At 40.8% G+C, this 19,675-nt stretch overlaps 1 protein-coding gene across 4 annotated transcripts in view; it reads left to right on the top strand.

The window, feature by feature from the left end:
- Cnnm2 (cyclin and CBS domain divalent metal cation transport mediator 2) overlaps positions 1–19,675 on the top strand; it is a 133,022-nt gene that overhangs the window by 91,066 nt on the left and 22,281 nt on the right. For all 4 annotated transcript variants that reach the window (XM_046450067.2, XM_046450068.2, XM_046450069.2 and 1 more), the window contains 3 exons: positions 10,087–10,230; positions 12,784–12,921; positions 14,943–15,112. In XM_046450067.2, the coding sequence (XP_046306023.1) occupies positions 10,087–10,230; positions 12,784–12,921; positions 14,943–15,112 (452 nt within the window). The remainder of the gene's footprint in view (positions 1–10,086; positions 10,231–12,783; positions 12,922–14,942; positions 15,113–19,675) is intronic.

Below are 19,675 nucleotides of genomic sequence, written 5' to 3' on the forward strand. Positions count from 1 at the left end.
ACTCAATTGGAAAAAATGCACTTAACTCTGGTGGGGATGGTAAGGTAAAATAAATACTTAAAACAACAAACTGTGGGTTTTTTTTTAAATTTTTATTTTAGCTTTAAGCAGTGCAGAAATAGCTAGGTGATAACTTCCTAAATAAAATTGCATTGCTTCTTGTTTGGCAAATTTAAGCATCACAACTCATACTATAATACCGGATCAACCTCCCTGTAGTCAGTAGAAGACCTACAAGATGTAGATAAGCATTCATTCAAGTATTCATTACAAAAATCTGAGAAATGGCCTTAGGTGTTTGTTATATGTTTTGTAATTGAGGACTCCTCTTTCTATTTGCAGCTGTTGAGTTGAGGGCGGGGACAGTGGTTAAGGAAAAGGGCCTATCTAATATAAAGAGTAATGCGGGCTAGAGACCCAGGTACTCACGGAACCCAGGTGTGGGTGTGGCAGGGCTGTCCTGGGGTTGTGCAAGGACAGCTAACGAAGGATTGGGGTCCTATGATTGCTGACTCTGTTCCCTTCTCACCTGTTCTGGGCAGAGGGTGCGCAGTCAAGCGAGGTGCTATGGGAGAGAAATGGGGAGCCAGGGGTTTCTCATCTAGAGGACAAGGAGCAAATTCAGATAATGCCATGGGTGTTCAGAAATGGAAAAGATGATTTCTGCCTTTGAGGAGGAAGAGAGGCTCTCTGGCATAGGTGATATTTGGAGTGGAATTAAGGTAACATGAAAGGATTCAAAGGTTCAGGATAGCCAGGAGAACTTTGCAAAAAGCTGGGGAAGTCCCTGATGGGGAACGTTGAGTCATCCGACTGAACCACAAGAGCATAGGAAAAGCGGAGCGATGGAGGATGGAAGGATGGGACATTTGGGGCTTGGGGATATGATGATGTCCTTTGAACCCTTCTTCTAGCAGCTTTCTCCTTAATTCAGTAGTTGCTGGGAACTGAGCACTGGTGAGTAATGGAGCGCTATGATTAAGTTGTGGGTTAGTAAGTTTTTCTTGGGGAATGTGGGAGTAGAGAAGAGACTGGGGAGTTGTATTGTGCTAGACTTGGCAGGGGCCGAGGGAGCGGGTGAGGGGTAATAGGGTGATGAATCCACAGTTTATGACCGGAACATGTTGTTATAAGGAGGCACAGGATCCCAGTGACTGCCTTTGGTTTCAGATGTTTGCAGGCTTCTGTCATCTCATCCCCCAGGTTTCTCCTCTAGCTAAACCTCCATGGCTTCTCCATTGTTCCTCCTGTGCCATGGCTTGTATATCTTACAGCATCTCTGCTCTGTTCGCCTCTTATAAAAGTCCAAGACCCAGACAGCAGCATTCCAGGTATAGCTAAATACCAGGAAAAGGCTTTCCTTGTTCTGAAGTTGTGTTTCCAGATGGGGAGAAGATGCTGGTGCTACTGAGCAGGCCATGTGCAAGCTGCATTTCCTGTGGGGCCCCAGGTGGGCTCACCCACTTCGCCCTTTCTCTTGTCACTCCATGTTGCCCGTTGTCTGTTCCTCTCTCCTGCCTGCAGCCTCCCGCATGCTCACCCCATGCCCATTATTAATGCTCTCGCTCCCACCTGCCCTTCCTGGAAGTGGTTCTGCAGGTGCACACGTGTATAAAGAAAGTTTCATTGAGCTGTGTATTTTATGTATGTATTCATTAACGTGGAGTGGCGAGAAAGGACAAGTTCAGGATTTTAAGCCTGGGTGATTTGAAATCTAATTTATCATTGCCAGAGTAGTGAGACTTAAAGGAGGTGTTACTTGGAAGAGGACAAATCACAGGGCAGAGTTTTCTCTCTGGTTAAGGCTGCCTGGCAGAAGCAGCCAGGCTTTTTCCCTGTTTGGAGCAGTGAAGTTGCCCTGGACTGGCTCGTCACTTAGACCACAGTCCTCGGATCCTTCATTCACAACCTTCCTTATCTTGAGCATATTTTGTCACTAAAATCATCATTCATGACCCTTTGGCTACATTTGATATTTTTTTTTTTTTTTTTGGTGGCGGTGGGTACTGGGGATTGAACTCAGAGGCACTCAACCATGAGTCACATCCCCAGCCCTATTTTGCATTTTATTTAGAGACAGGGTCTCGCTGAGTTGCTTATTAGCACCTCAATTTGCTGAATCTGGCTTTGAACTTGTGATCCTCCTGCTTCAGCCTCCCAAACTGCTGGGATTACAGGTGTGCACCACCCCGTGCCTGGCTACATTTGATAACTTTTGACTAGCCTCTGCTTCTTGAAATATATATATATATATATATATATATATATATATATATATATATATATATATATATATATATATTTAAATTTAAAATATTTATGTTATTATAAAAAATATTTAATTGATCTCCAAAATACTATTCTGTGTATTCTCCCCTTAACTTCCCTCTTTCTCAAGCTCTTCTTGGCTGTATCTCAACTTCCTAACCATTTGACATATTGGCATTCCCTGGGCTTAGGACCAGCTCTTTTCCCTGTCCACTCCCTGTTGATCTCACTGGGCTTCTGGTTGTGCTGCGCACTATCTCTGGTGACTCCCAGTTTTCATCTGTGGGCCATATTTCTCTCTCTCTCTCTCTCTTGTTTGAATTCTGGACTGGTATCTAACTCCCTCTTTGACTTTCCAGTAGGATATCTATTAAGCACTTCAAATTCACCTGTCCAAAACTGAGCTGATTTCTGCCTTCCAAACACTTGCCTTCCACAGTTTTCCTTGGTAAATGGCCACTTCGTCTTTCATATTGCAGCCTTGACTTTTCCCTTTGTCTTCTGCCCATTTCCAATCCATCAGCAAGTCCTGACAGCGCTATCTAAAAGATGTGTGCAAAGCTGGCTTGGTGATGGCCCTGTTGTCCCAGCTGCTCAGGAGGCTGAGGCAGGAGGATCACTTGAGCTGGCCAGCCTGGGCAACATGAAAGACCCTCACTATAAAAACTACATATAATCTCCAGACCTTCTCATGGCTGTGCTGTCACCACCATCCCCCTCATTGGGATTGCTGGAGCAGCTCCTCACTGTGTCCTTGCTTCCCCACCCCACTGCTGCCATCCTCTTCCACCAGCTGCAAGACTTCTCTCAACACAGCAGCCCGTGTGACCCCTCAACACATCAGATCACGTCCCTCTTCTGCTCAGAACCTTCCAGCGACTCACCACTTCCACGTAAAAGCCAAAGCCTCTGTAGTGCTTCATGGTCTGCACATTCCCCTCCCTGCAGGGCACCTCTCCAGCCCTTTCCTCCTGGCTCGCTCTGTCCTAGCCACACGGGCCTCGTCTCTTTCCTACAGCCCATCGGGCATCTCCCTCTCAGGGCCTTTACCTGAAAACAGCCTCTACCAGCCCCATGTCTGTTGCCTTTGGCTTCTTCGTGTCCTTCAGCTCTGCTCTGATGTCACCTTTGTTGGCAGCTCTTTCCTTGGACATCCTATATTAAGTGGGATCCCACTCCTACCTTCTTTTTCTTTGCAGCACATTTAACACAATCAGACATATGTTTTTGTCCGTTTCCCTTGATGTCTGCCTTCCTGCTAGAATGTTCCTTGAGATCCACGGCTTTGGTTCCCTGTGGTTTGAGCCTGGTACATGGTAGGCAAAAGTAAATATTTATTGAATGAATAATAAGCTTGTGTAACAATGGTTCATCAATGCTTACATAGTGTTTTATGGTTTATAAATTGTTCATATCTATAACTGATCAGTTTGTTCACTTATAAATGACTGAATCTAGTTGCATCAGCTTCCCTGACTACTAATCGCAAATGGGTTTCCTTGGGAGATCTTAACTATGGCTATTACATCCCATTTCACTTCATCGCCCGCAACTTTGTGTGATAGTTATTTGGAACCTGAGTTCTTAGTTGGAGGCCATTTATTTCTTTTATCAGTAGTTCCATAGAACTCCCTCTATTGATTCCTACTTATTGTAGTATTACAGTTTTATATTAGTAAATTGGAAATCCATTAAAAACAAAGACATGTAAAATGTTTGCCTGCTCCGTCGTTGGTTGTGAGGGGGCCATGAAGCTGCACACCATGGGGACTGTGCAGCTCTGCATGCTGTGCTGCCAGCACCCCCTGGAGCTGTGCCACACGGCAGTGATGGTGTGTATAAAAAGCCACCTTGGGGCTGGGCATGGTGGCGCATGCCTATAATCCCAGAAACTTGGGAGGCTGAGGCAGGAGGATCACGAGTTCAAAGCCAGCCTCAGCAATTTAGTGAGGCGCTAAGCAACTCAGCGAGATCCTGTCTGTAAATAAAATACAAAATAGGGCTGAGGATGTGGCTTGGTGGTTGAGTGCAGTCCTGAGTTCAGTCCTCGGAATCAAAAACATGTTGGTTCTGTTTCAGATCCTCTGTCTGAGTGCACCTTAGGGCTCTGCAGGCTCTATTTGCCTTGTGCTCACATCAGGAGGTCTTTCTGGATACTGCATGCCACTTTTGTATTAGCCGTCTCACATTGTTCCTAATTCCATTCTGCTTCACCTGGCGCTTGGCTCTCTTCCGTGGTATTGCAGTTGGTCTGTTGCTGTCCATTTCACTTCATCGCCCATAACTTTGTGTGATACCAGACGCAGTCTGTATTTTCATTAGGTTGTTATGAACTTTTGTCACCTAATCACTGTACCAAGTGGTATTTGTCATTCAAAATTTCCAAATGTGCAAAGTGGTTAACACACTACCATTCTGGGCTGGTTTACCCATCCACAAAGAAGATGCAAGTAATAAACTTTGATTTGTGGGTCCATGGAGGTGAAAATTTAATCCCAATTCAACTTTGCATAGAGCATTTTAATTACAGCAAAGAATCGCTTCTTCTTCTTTTTCTTTTCCTTTTTTTTCTTTTTCTTTTTTGGTATTAGGGATTGAACCCAAGTGTGCTATACAATCTATGTGCTTAGCCCTTTTTAATTTTTTGAGACAATATTTCACTAAATTGCTGAGACAACATCAAACCTGTGATCCCCCTGCCTCAGTCTTCTGGGTTACAAGATTTTGTTAAAGAACTGGGCCTATAGCTCAGTGATAGAGTACTTGCCTCAGATGTCTGAAGCCTTGTGTTCTAGCCTCAGTCCTGGGGGGCGGGGGATGTTTTCTGTGTTGGAACGTTGTTTACATTTTTCTTCTGATTAATTCCTGGATGAGGTCTGAAGACTCAGGTCATTGCAGTGAATGGTTAAATGAGGCAGGTACATGGTGCATATCACTCTTCTTCAAAAGTCTGGGAGGGGTGTGTGTGTGTGTGTGTGTGTGTGTGTGTACCAGGAAGTAGGTTCAGAAAACAAATTCTCAAGAAGAATCCCAAAACTGAAAGTGTGTGGTTTGGGGGGCCCAAGAAGTTTCAAATTTGAGGAGAGGGTGTGAATGGCTACAAGTGAGCTGGGAGGAAAACTTACTAATTTTTCAATCTAAGAAGCCTAATTCACATGAATGATTTCTCCCGGTGTAAGACCTTTCCAGATCTGTTGGTGCTATTGAGCTGGTATTTCAAGTATGTCCATCTGCATTTAAACGAATTGCTCCAAGACAATCTGATTATGCGGTAGTTACTTTGGTGAGAATAGCGCCTCAGTGGAATGGAAACTTCATTTTGAGTCTAATATTAGACCTTGCTTTGGAAAATTCCTTTTAAATGATCACAAGCTGGGAATAGCAAAAGAATTTAACTTTCGACAGACAGCATTTACCAAGAATTTTTAACTGCTTATGTTGGGTCCCTGGGAAGGCAGATGTGAGAAACCTACTGGACCAAATTGACTAGATGAGAGTTGACTTGACCTGGTGCAGGGTTTATATCTGTTGCTGATAAGTTTCCCTCTGAGTCTCCTTTGCTCAAAATATTTTCATTCTTAGAGTGTGAGCAAGCTAGGGATGAAAATTGCTAGGATGCCGGACACGGATGGCCTAACAGTCCAGTTTCTAGGCCAGCAGACTGTGCTTGTCTGTACAGAGGTCTGAGGCAGGGCAGAAACGTAGACCACTGAGGAAAGAAAGTACAAACCAACCCATAAGCAAAGCTGGTGCCTAAGTCTGGGTTAGGAACGTGATCAGACCTGGCCTTTAGAGAGTAATTCTAGTTTGTTTGACTGGTTGTGTCTGCATGAATTTACCCACCTCAGAAGGGTTCATTGAGCTTTAGTGAAGCACCGCCCTCTGTCATTTAAAAAGTAATTGTGAACTTTCCAGATCATGTCTTCATTGGCTTAAGCTAAGGATATGTTTTATGTGCCATGGATGGATTAAACCAATATTTGTGTTTGAGAAATGTGTTTTACTATTTTATTTTAAAAGATTTTTCTGAAATTGAAATGCCTCTTCTCATCAACAAACTCTGCTTGTTTAATGTGGTGGGTTTCCCCTCCTATATCTAATCTGGTAATAAGTGTATGGTGTCTTACAATTGGGAAAAACATGTACAAAATAAGAGTTACCAGGACTGGGGTTGTAGCTCTGTGGTAGATCACTTGCCTTGCATACAGGAGACACTGGTTCAAAACTCAGCATCACATAAAAATAAATAAAGGTATTGTGTCCATCTACAACTAAAAATATATTTAAAAAAAAAGAGTTACCACTTATTGATGGCTCCATGATTGATTCCAGGAACAACTTTGCTGGTTAACAACGTTATCTCTGATCTTCACAACAGCCCTGTGCCGTGGCAGTTAGCATGAGCCTGTTTCAAAGAAGCTTAGAAATGTGTCATAGTGGGGGGGGGGGTGCTGGGGTTGTGGCTCAGCGGTAGTGCGCCTGCCTAGCATGTGTGAGGCACTGGGTTCGATTCTCAGCACCACACACAAATAAGTAAAAATAAAAGTCCATCAACAACTAAAAAATATTTTAAAAATAAGTTAAAAAAAATAAAGAAAGAAATGTTCCATAGTTTGCTTGTGGTCATCTGGCTAGTGATGGCTAATGAGTGGAGTTCAAACTCAAGGCTTATTAAACTCGGGAGCTCATGTTCTTCCCTTGCCCTCTGTCATCCTCTGGTGCAACAATTCTTAAACTTTGTTGTCTTAGAATCCTTTTAAGCTCTTAAAAATTATTAAGAACCCTTGAACTTTTGTTCATGTTGATTATATCTTTTGATATTTATGGCACTTGAAATAAAATGGAAATTTAAAACATTAACTTATTAACTTTTTATGGGGGTTAAGGATGGAACCCAGGAACTCACATGTGCTAGGCAGGTGCTCTATTGTTGAGCTCGTCCCCCATCATTAACTCATTTTAAAGGACATGAATCTATTGAATGTTGACATAACTAACATTTTTATTAAAAATAATCATATTCTCCAAAACAAAAAGAGTAAGAAGCATGTCCATGTTTACCTTTTTTGCATGTGTTATCTAGCTAAACCGAAGGCAGCTGGGTTCTCATAACCTTCCACATTTAGCCTGTGCAATATTGTGTTTAGTTGAAATATATGAAGAAAATTTGACTTCACACAGGTATATATTTGGGAAAGATATGTGTTTTAAGTGCCTTTTTGGATAGTTATAGCTACTCTCCTTTGAGTTCATCAAAATTCCAAAAGTGCTAGTTCCTTAAAAGGTATATGCATACCTTTTGGGAAAAACATGTACAAAATAAGAGTTACCAGGAGCAGGGAAGCCTGTGTGCAATCCCAGAGGCTCAGGAGGCTGGGGGGCTGGGCGGGGTGCAGAATCGCAAGTTCCAGGCCAGCCTCAGCAAGGCGACACATTAAGCAACTCAGTGAGTCCTGTCTCTAAATAAAACACAAAATAGGGCTGGGGATGTGGCTCAGTGGTTGAGTGCCCATGAGTTCAATCCCCTGTACCTGCCCTCACCCCTCAAAAAAAAGGTAATTGCATTATAGAATCTAAAATCAAAACAATGGACTTTCAATACTCTGTCCCATTAAAATTCTTTGGCTGAAATATTCTTTTCACAAGATTGTGTGTGGATACACTCCTCTCCAAATAATAATATATGTAGATACCCCCCTACTCCAGGAAGTAGAGGTCAATTACTCTTCCTCACCCCTCCCTTGAGGGACAGATTTGACTTAGTGACTTGGTGACTTGTTTCTAAAAATAGAATTAGAGCAAATGAGTGACTTTATCATGAGGAAACCTGGGAAGCACTACTTTAACCAAATGATGAAGGAGAACATCATCAACCATGTCATGAGAGTATCTGGTAACCCCTTCTGTGATGGAGTGACACAATCTAATCTAATCATGAGAAAAACATCAGACAAACCTGAGACCCAACCAGAACTTCTTAAGATTGTTAATATCAGCTGGGAGTGGTGGTGCACAGGTATAATCTCAGTGACTCAGGAGACTGATGCAAGTTCAAGGCCAGTCTCAGCAATTTAGCAAGACCCTGTATCAAAAATGAAAAGGTCCAGGGATGTGGCTCAGTGGCAAATGGTCCCTGGGTTCAGTCCCCCAGTACCCTACCTCTCCACACACACACACACACACACACACACAAGATTGTCAATGTTATAAAAAACAAGGGAAGATTGAGAAGCTGTCATAGACCAGATGAAACTGGGAGCCATGACAACTAGATGCAACCCAGTACTCTGGACTGGACAATGAAACAGAGAAAAAACATTTTTTGGAAAAAAGTAAAATCCAAATAGAGTCTGGAGTTAATTTAATAGCAACATGTCAATGTCAAATTTTTTAAATAGTTAATGGCTAAAATACAGTGACAAATAGTTAATGGCTTATACAAGATGTAACAGTAGAGAAACTGGGTGAAAAGTCCATAGGAACTCTCTCCTACCCTTGCAACTTTTCTGCAAATCTAAAATTATTTCTTTTTTTTTAAAAAAGTCCCATTGTTCTGTCTTGCACTTGGAGCAGATCATTTATCTAAGTGTGATTTTGTAATATCATTGTCATAGTCACAAAAAATACTGGTTCACTGAGTTATGCAGCTTTTCAAACTGTTCACACATATGCATTATTCAGTATTTTAAAAGTTGCATTCATTAATATCATCACCTGTCCCATTTAAAAAAAAAATCTTTACTGAGAAGCTGCCAAGCTTCCTAGTGGTGGATAAAAAAAAATTCTGTTTTTTTGTTGAAATCTCAGTTTTTAATCACTGACAGCAAGCACTGCCCATGACTTTCCTTGATGTGACATGATCATTTTATTCATTTTTGCAAAAATGTCTCCCAAATACACCTAAATAACCATAATTTGTCTGACAGTCATTCTTTTAAGTAAAAATGGCATTCGATAAAAAAGTGACTTGGGCTGAGGGGTTAGCTCAGTGGTAGACCACTTGCCTGGCATGAGCAAGGCCCTGGGTTCCATCCCTAGCACTAAAAAAAAAAAAAGAAAAGAAAAGAAAATTGTGGCCGGTTCTGCTGGCAGCAGTCACACAGATGCTGTCCCTCAAAGCAGGTATTATACTTCAGAATGTAGCAGAATGTTTATGATTCTTCCCATTTTGTCAAGTAGAATATTAAAAGAGGTGTACTCAGGGTCAAGATCTAATGGAGTAAATATGTGTATTGCTTTATTTAGAACATTCTTAAGAGAAATGAACTCTTTGTCCTCTTGAAGCATATCGCGGTGAGTAGTTTTCACTTGTGCCGGGGACTCCCGTGGCTTGGCTCTGGGCTAAGCAAGGTGCCTCTGTGCCATTGATTCAAGTATAAAAAGAGGGGAAAAGGCCTATGACATTTTAATATTCTTAGGAAAATAGTTTGACCTCATCAACCTCCAAAGGGTCTTGAGGACCCTTTAGGAGGTCCACAGACCACACTTAGAGACAACTGCTCTGTTCGAGTGACAGTTTGTAAGATTTTCCGGAGGAGGAGCTGCCAGCGCTGAAGACACATCCCTGAGTGAGCAGAGGACTGTGTCGCAGGACTGTGTGTGCAAAACCGGTCCCACCTTAATGTTTTCAGTGATTCGGGAAGCTTTTCCATTTGTTTCCACACCAATTTCAAGTACAGAAATACAGACTTTGATAATTTGGTATGACATTTTTGCTGCAAAAGATTTGCTACCATTTTTACAATAATCACATATAAGATGTCATTCAGGGAATCTCAAAAATCAGCCCTTCAACTTTTTCTTTTCTCTTCTCTAAAGGTAAATCTCACCTGGCTATTGTGCAGCGGGTGAACAATGAGGGAGAAGGGGATCCATTTTATGAAGTTCTGGGAATTGTCACCTTAGAAGATGTGATTGAAGAAATCATCAAATCTGAGATTCTAGATGAAACAGATTTATACAGTGAGTAGAATCATCTGAGTGTAATTTCCTAAAACCATTGCTTTTTCTGTCATGCTGTTTGTGAGTCATCTGACATTTCTTCTCCCACGTTGTCCGCCTCTGTTTATACTTAAGCATGATGTGTGTAGGCTGGGTACAACCTCTCAGTGTATTCCCATCCCTTTATCAAGGGGGAAGAAGAGACAAATTCTGTAATGATGAGTGGCAATGTTCTTTGAAAAGCCAGCTTCTCTTGACCATTAATCTGCATGTTGCTTGCCCCAAACAGGAAATTCTGCTCTTGGTTTTCAAATGTATTTTACATTGTTCTTAATTTTCATTTTATACACCTGGGCAAATTGTTTTCAAATGAATTTCAGTTTCTTCTTAAGCTTATAATTCATGTATTTCAAAAGTGAATAGGGTTTGTTAAATTGATGGGTGATAGCTGATTAGATTTCTATGTTTCAGGATCCTTGGGCTTAGATCAGAGCAGGAGGGGTAGGAAAATATTCATAACTTGTTTGTCCAGACATTGGACTTGACCCTGGGCTAAGTGTTGCACTTGCTTCCTGTCTCATTCAAGTGTACAACTGAATTGCTGGACAGAGGACATCCCATCCCACTCTTAGCAATGGGACAGTCTTACAGGAGTCATTGCCAAAGAGGTCCTAAGGCCTAAGAGGTTGGGGGTTCTTGGGATGGGGTAGAGAGAACATCTAGCTCTATTTATTCTCTTGGCTCTGAAACGTGGCTTGGAGGGGGACATGAACTGCCCAGTGGGTTGAGGCATCATCTTCTGAAAATGCACCCATTTTTCCCTTCACATCTGTGCAGAGTTTTGGTTTTTTTCTTTTTCCTGGCCTTAACCATACATTTTATTACTTTTTAAATTTCTTCTAATTAGTTATACATGGCAGTAGAATTCATTTTGACACATCATACATAAATGACTGTATAGAGTTCTTTTTTAAATTGATTTTTTTAAATAAATGACAGCAGAATGCATTACAATTCTTGTTATACATATAGAACACAATTTTTCATATCTCTGGTTGTATGTAAAGTATGTTAACACCAACTCGTGTCTTCATACATGTACTTTGGATAATGATGTCCGTCACATTCCACCATCCTTGATAACCTGTATAGAGTTCTTGAAAACACTTTCCCACATCTGCTTTATCCTTTTGACACTTGGAAGGTAGTCAAGGCCTCATAATAGAGAATGTTGTTATTTGCGTGTTTACATTCTTTTCATCCTGCCTTCCAATTTGCTGATGAATACCAAGTGTGTCTCTGAATGCTTATGTGTTTTCCCAGGGAACCTCTTGTCATTAGAAAGACAACTTACAGTGTTTATGAGATCTCACCTACTTTGGTTTAATAGAAATGTTAGTTGAACTTCTTTTATCTGGGATTGGACTCCTTTCCTACAGAAGTGGTCCTTCCCATTACAGTACTTGTACCCAGCATGGTACTCAGGGCTGAACTTGTGATTTCAGGTATATTGTTGATCTATAATGTCTGGTTTTCAGAAGAATTTGAGACAGAAGAAAAGCATATAAGATGCGATTGCCTTCTCCCCACGAAAAGCCTTGTAATCAGTCTGTCTAGCCCTGCGCAGGAAGTGACAATGCAGTGACTCATGGTTCTTGGAGATGGAGCAAGAAATTAGGGTCTTGTCTTTAAGCCAGTTTTTTTTTTCCCCCTTGATCATTACTTTGTCCAGAGAAAAAAATTTAAAAAATAATTTGGCATAAAATGCCTTCTAGATTGGGGTTGGCAAGCTATAGCTCATGATTGCCTGTCACCTATTTTTGTATAGTCTGCAAGCTAAGAAGGGCTTTTCACATTTTTAGGTTGAAAGAAAAAGTAAAGAATAATTACTTTGTGATGAGGAAATTAAATGAAATTCAAATTTCTGTGTCCATAATTGAAATGTTGTTGGCATCCAGCTGTGCTCATTCATTTGCTGTACAGCAGTGTGGATCGTGTAACAGAAGCTGTATAGCCCACGGGGCCCCAGGTCTGCACTCCCTGCCCCTTTCCAGGGGAGGCTTGCTCGGCCCTGTTCTGGATCACCTTCTTCATGTTCACTTGACCTTGAGGAAATCATGGCATGTGGTAGAAGTGAAGTCAAAAGATATTGATTAAAATAGTGTTTTGTGAATGCTTTCTTGTTTCCTGAGGGATTTTGTTTGTATGTTATTTTCTTTCTTCTGGGGCGAGGCAGCCTCTTAAGGGCAGAGACAGTGTCCCTTGTGTGTGTCCAGGTGGCAGTTCTTCACTGGAGTATGGTGACATTGAGTCGCAGGAGGCCATGCATGCCTGTCTGCCCCGTCATGTCTGACATAAGGGCTCTCTGACGACCTTCTTGAGGTCTGATGTGGTGGCTGTGCTCCAGGCCAACTTGGTGGGACTTTGCCCCTTGCTCCTGCGTGGTGTTTGGAGCCTAGAGCCGCTCCTGCAGGGGCTGGCCTCTCGGTGTGCTTTGACTCTTCCATCTGAAAAGATCCCTGTTCTAAAAGACTGAATTTTCTTATTTTCCTTCTTTTCTCATTCCTCCCTCAGCCGATAACAGAACGAAAAAGAAAGTGGCCCACCGTGAAAGAAAGCAAGATTTTTCTGCCTTTAAGCAGACAGACAGCGAGATGAAGGTTAAAATATCACCGCAGCTTCTCCTGGCCATGCACCGTTTCCTAGCAACAGGCAAGTGCGCTTATCACAGTTTGAGATCGCTGCCAGCCCTGGAGCCGTTTCTCACCAGCACTGAGTGGGGGGCTGGGGGTGGAGACTGGGAAATGGGGTGATAAGTAATGCCACTTTTGTGTTTTGTTTTTTGTTTTTTTTTGTTTTTTTGTTTTGTTTTGTTTTTTTCTCTTTAAATTCTCTCCTCTCCTGTGTTCAGTGTCGGCATGAACCCTCTGAGACATTTACCAGGGGTGGACCAGTAACTTAAAATTGGTCTGAAAGGTAAGGATGAATGTCAGTGCCACACTGCATGTGTTCAGTAGGCCAGGCCATCTCCTTCCAGCTAAGTCCATGGGCCAGCCAGCTGGCGGAGTAGGCTGACAGTGCAAACCAGACACAGCTCGTTTGATTGGACAGTTGAGTAATTCTCTCTTCAGCTTGCCTTGGAAGAACAGTTGGACATCAGTGGTAACCCAGGTGCTATGATTTGCAAAGAAGAAACATAGGTTCTCAGACTTAAATCTCTATCTTTTATGGTTTTGATGAAATCAGAAATTCTAAGGACTTTGACATGGATTTCTTGGTGGCCTCTTCAAATCAGATTGTTAACTTGGGCCCATTCCAGGAGGCAAGTGTTCACATTATTAAAGCCACCAACCCAGCCGGCACTGACTGCTCCCGAGAGGTCAAGGTTGAATGGACTTAAGAGACTGACTAACCCTCTCACATCCCCACATGGCTCCCTAGGTGAAGGGTGAGCTCTGTTGGCCAGGGGAAGTGTGAGAAAATGTGAAAGTACCCAGAGGCTTGTAGAAGACGTCTGTTTCCAAGATGGGCAGCCAGTACCTTTCAACTGCATGCAGTATACTTAAAATATTTTGAAAAGAAGGCCAACAACAACCACGTGGCGGAATGCTACCTACGCTTTCAGATACATGGAAGTGCTCACAGTCTCATTTATGACATGGGAAGGTGTCCATGACTTTAATGTAAAGAGGGAAAAAACAGGACCTAAAGCTATGTGTACATTAAGATCACAGTTGTGTTTCTGTGGTACACAGACACGCGTACACAGGCATACATGCCTAGGCAAAGCACTGGAAAGAAATACTCACCAAATTGCTCTGAATGGTTATCGAAGTAGTTGGCTTATAGATAATTTTTATTTTCTTCTCTTTTTCTCTATTTTCCAAATTTTCTGCTATGTATTTTTTATTACCAAAAAGTCACAGAAGTGAATACAGAATTTATAGCTCATATATAGCGTCTAATTTTTAAAAAATAAAAATAAAACAATATCTTTAACTTGCTTATTATTCTTCTTCTAATTCCGATAATATTGTCCTCATCATTTAAGAACCACATGTTAAAGCTGAATGTTATCCTACTCTGCCTCTGAGAAACCATAAAGTCCAGTTTCAGGAATAGCGCCCTCAAGTCAGTAATTTGGACATTTGTTATTTTAAAGAAAGCTCCTATCTCTGTCAGTGCTGACCAACATTACTTTTTTTTGGTTGTTGGCAAGTTGGAGTGCATGTTGATGTGTGCACGGCCTTGCTTTTATTCCGACTCTCTCCCTCCGTGGTCCCCGGAATCGCAGGATAGTTGCGCGGGAAAGTGGAGGGGAGCCCGTGTCTGCACCGGTACTAACCCACGCCTCGGCGCTGCCCGACCTTGGCTTCCTCCTCCCGCTGTCGTTGGACAGTCTGGTTGTCCTGCTTGTTGGAGGTCTCCTGGCGCTCAAGGAGCCTGCTGCTGATGGGTTTTCATTTCCATGTCAGAAACATAGGGCATTTTTATGAGACCGAACCCAATGACAGGGTGAAAAGGAAAGATTAAAAAGGAACAAACCTGAGAATTGAGCATTTTCTAATTTCTCCCAGGTAATCTGTCCCCAGTGGATCACCAGACGGAAGCCTTGTTCACCCATGTTGTATCACTTTGATGCCAAGTATTCTTGCTATCTGAACACCTTAATTACTAGCATGATCTTTTCCGCCCATTTGAAGTGTAATGTCAAGTTGTGTTTATGTCTATAGAAGTAGAAGCATTTAGCCCATCCCAGATGTCAGAGAAGATCCTTCTAAGGCTGCTAAAGCACCCCAATGTCATCCAGGAACTGAAGTATGATGAGAAGAACAAGAAAGCCCCAGAGTACTACCTCTACCAGCGCAACAGACCTGTAGACTACTTCGTTCTCATTCTTCAGGTCAGAGGAATTATTCAACAGTTGTTTGCTTCACTGAACACCCGCCTTTTCAGTCTGAGGAGGCCTGGTGGAGGTGAATGGGTGTCAAGGTGTCCTAACTTTTTGTTTAGGGGAGAATTTCATCTGTTTTCATGTCTGTAAAATAATCCTGCTGGAAAGCAGTGCCACTGTTACTTTAGTTTACAGCACCGAAGGGCACTTGGTGATGGCCGAGGCTCCGTGCTGAATGAAGGATGGTGAATGTGGTTGTTGGTATTTTTTTTGAAGAGTTTGGAAAAGTACCTGTGCCTGTCCAAATCCCAATGGGTGTTTGAAACTTATTGTCACGGCTTCCTTGGGAACCTCTCTTCTTTTTTCATCCCTCATGAGGACTTGGCCTTACATAGTGACCAAGCCATTAGCACCATCAAAATAATCCATTTATAGTTGTTTTTATCCTTAATATTAACTATAGACTCTGACAGAGGAACTGATGGAAGGAGGACAGCATCTCCAGGCAGTGGTAACTAGTTCCTCTCATTAGAACACCATCTACCACCCAAGGGGAAGGCCATCCATTCTGACCCCCCGTGGGGCTTGGGTGCTGGAGTTGACAGGAGGCCTTGTTACATCTCAGTGCGCAGCACACGGCCTGTGGCATGGAGACCAAGATGGATATCACAGTGAATAAAATCCCAGGTTTCATGACTTCTTGTACCTCTGTATTTTAAATTTTTAATTTCTTTTGGTACTGGGGATTGAACCCAAGGACACTTTACCACTGAGCTGACCCCTGGTCCTTTTTATTTTGAGACAGAGCCTCGCCTAGTTGATGAGGCTGGCCTGAATTTGTGATCCTCCTGCTTCAGCCTCCTGAGTTGCTGGGATTAAGGCGCCCAGTTTGTACCTCTTTATTGGCGAGTCACTTTCTCAGGAAATCTGAGTTTTTCAATGCACGAATACTAGCACTTTAAGCTTTCTGATATTTCTTATTCCTTAGATATGAAGTGGAAGCATGATTATAAGAATATAGTTAGTACTTGGTAGGACCTAAAATTTATACGAGTCCTGCAAGGCCCCAGCTTTCTGAATCAAAAAAAGGTCATTTTTACTTGAAAACAACTCTTCTCAGATGTGTAGGTGTCAGAAACTCTGCCAGGTGTTGTGTTCAGATATCCCTCATCTGGGCAGGATCATGGTGTCTGGGACCAGGAGGAAAGAGTAGAAAGACACTCTGGATTGCTGATTGCATGCCACTCTTAGCAGCTTCCGTCTCCAGGTTCATGAGTTCAGTATCTACTAACTTGAGCCTCTTTCATTCGCTCTTCTTTTATTCTGTATATTGTAAGCTCAAAGCTGAGGGCATGGGAGTGGGGATATTTCATTTATTTCACCTATTCCCTAAGCCTAGAGAACTGAGTTATAGTTAAATGTTGTTGTTTAAAAGAATTTTGAGGATTGATACTGTGAATTTCAGTAGTAACAAATAATGTGGCTTTCTGTTGTCTATTTTTGTGTAGTTAGCTTTTATTTAGTTGTGATTGGATAATGCTCTGTTGCTATAAAAGAAGTCCATGGGTCTTAAAATGTTATAGGAAAGGAACTTTATAATCCTTGTCTATTTATAAGCAAGTCTTTTAAATGTATTTTTTGATAAGGTGTTTATGTATAAGTACTAGTATTTGAATATCTCCTCCTGTTAAATATTTATGTAAGTTGATAGGTTTGTTGAACTGACAGTGTCATGGGGTGTTATAAATACTTTGATTACTTGATGAACAGGCCCGTGAAGGTATTTAATCTGTAGAGTTTAGCAGACTGACCAGTTACCTGGGGTACTCAGAAAATAACAGAGTATCCCTTTTGACTCAAGAAAAATGTCTTAAGTAATTGACATTGTGACTCTAATTGTACATAGAATCATCATTTTTTACTTTAAGCCCTAGATGAAATAAAGTGTAATTTAGTCAAAGAAAATGGTTTGAATAAACTTAATTAAAAGAATATATTGTAAATTACGTAATACAAAGTACTCCTACCACACATATATAAAAAGGCTAAAACTTCAAGTTTTAAACAGAAATGTAGATTTTCAAGCTAAATTGTCAATATATGCCTTAAATAACCTAACAAAACCTATATGTAAATGTAGAAATGGCGAGGAACACAACTTTGGTGGAGATTTTTTTATATTAGAGCTTTATAGTTATATGTAGTCGTTGGGTCCATCCCAACAGACTCACACATGCATGGAAATTGATTTCAGCTCATGAGCTCCCCTTTTCCCTCCCTGTCCTCCCCCACTTCTCCTTCTCTACTAGACCTTTCTTTCACTTGCCTATTAATTTATATTTGATTGGTTCTTTGTTATCCTATCCTTTCCTCCTTCTTTATTTTACTCTAGCTTCTGCATATGAGAGAAAGCATTTGATTTTTGATTTTCTGAGTTTGGCTTATTTCACTTTGCATGATGTTCTCCATTTCTATCTGTGTACCGGCAAATGCCACAATTTCATTATTTTTATAGCTGAGTAGAACTCTGTGTATGTATAGATAGATAGATAGGTAGAGAGATAGGATGATTTCTTTTTAATGTTTATTTTTTAGTTGTAGTTGGACACACAATACCTTTATTTCACTTATTTATTTTTATGTGGTGCTGAAGCTCGAACCCAAGGTCTTGCACGTGCGAGGTGAGCGCTCTACTGCTGAGCCACAACCCCAGCCCCTGGGATGATTTCTTAATCCAGTCCTCCAGTGACAGGCACCTGGATTGATTCCATAATTTAGCTACTGTGAATCGTTGTACTATAAACGTTGATACGGTGGCTGTTATCGCTGTAGTATCCCAATTTTAGATCTTTGGGGAAAATACCAAGCCGAGTCTTATGGTGGTTCCATCCCTACTTTTTTGAGGCATCTCAGTAAAGTTGTTTTTCCACCATCATAAAAGAGCAAGCATACCAAGAAAAGTTATATAGTAGTTTTAAATCGCATAACTAGTAAAAGAATAGATTTGAAGAAAATAAAACGAAAAAGCCAGAGAAATATATTGTAAAAATATTTGTGCACTCTTTCATAAAAATTGATCATTTACTGTGTCACAGTGTACACTCTAATAAATACAAAAACATAGGAATTTCATAAAACTTCTTGCATGGAGCATAATGAAATTAGGAATAAAAGCATAATCAAAAAGTAGTTATCCGTGTTAAAATTGTGATAAACTTTCTTATGTAGGTTTATATTTGAGGCACCGTGGGTGTGTATAACTTGTTCTTGTTTGTGTGAATGAAAAAAACCCTAGACTTTTCTTTCACACAAACATAAATATATGAAATTTCTTGAAAGGTGCTGGTTGTAATTGTCTCCTTTTGGGATAAGGCCTGGAGTGGGGAGTAGAGTTGAAGGGGGTGTTTCTCACTGTGGAGGTTGAGCTGTTTACTGTGGGCATGTGCTACCTATTTAAAAAGATAATTATTAAATATTAGAATTAATGGCAACTGAATTAGGGAGAAAATATATAGAATATCTTAAAATACATAGTATACCATAAAAGACTATTAAGTAATGTAATGCCATTTATTCAGTTTTAAGAAATTTTAAGTACTTAAATAAAAAACTACAATTATGTTGCAAAAAATAAACTAAAAGAACAAATTAAATAATAAAATATCATAAAAATAAACTAAAAAATAAAAGTGGGGGGGTCATGAGGGTAGGAAAGATGGTGGAATGAGAAGGACATTATTACTGTAGGTACATGGATGATTGCACAAATGGTGTCTCTATGTCGTGTACAACCAGAGAATTGAAATGTTGTGCTCCATTTGTGTAAGATTAATCGAAATGCATTCTGCTGTCATGTACAACTAAGTAGAACAAATAAAAATAAATAAATTAGTTAAAAAAAAAAAAAAAAGGAAACATTCCAATTTTCTCCTTGAGGAAAGCCCTCAGGGCATTATCATGTTTTAAAGACAATTAGATACTCTCCTTCCTCTCAAAACTTAAGCCCCCCCCCCAAAAAAAAAAAACTAAAAAATAAAACCTTATAACTGATAAATAAAATCAACATTTGGTTTTCCTATTTTTTTAAATTTTTAAATGTTTTTAGTTGTTGATGGACCTTTGTTTTATTTATTTATATAACCTCACACATGCTAGGCACGCGATCTATCACTGATCCACAACCCCAGCCCATTTTATTAGTAGTATTAATAATAAAGGGACTGGGAATTGAACCCATGGGTTCTTTAAGACTGAGCTATATCTCTAGTCCTATCTATCTATCTATCTATTTATTTTTGTGGCACTGGGAATTGAACCCAAGGCCTTGTGCATTCAAGGGAATCACTCTACCAACTGAGCTATATTTTTTATTTTGAGACAAGGTCTTGCTAAGTTGCTAAGGCTGGTCATGAACTTGTGATCCTTCTGCTTAGCCTTCCAAGTTGTTGGGATTACAGGTGTGCACCACCCAAGATTTGGTTCTTTTAAAAGATAACCAAAACTGCAGGGCTGGGGATATGCATTGGTGCTTGCCTCGCATGCTTGATTGATCGCCAGCACCAAAAAAAAGAT

This window comes from Marmota monax, unplaced genomic scaffold (assembly GCF_021218885.2).
Source record: "Marmota monax isolate L192 unplaced genomic scaffold, Marmota_monax_Labrador192_F-V1.1 WCK01_AAM20220418_F8-fsc00004, whole genome shotgun sequence".
Lineage (NCBI taxonomy): Eukaryota > Metazoa > Chordata > Mammalia > Rodentia > Sciuridae > Marmota > Marmota monax.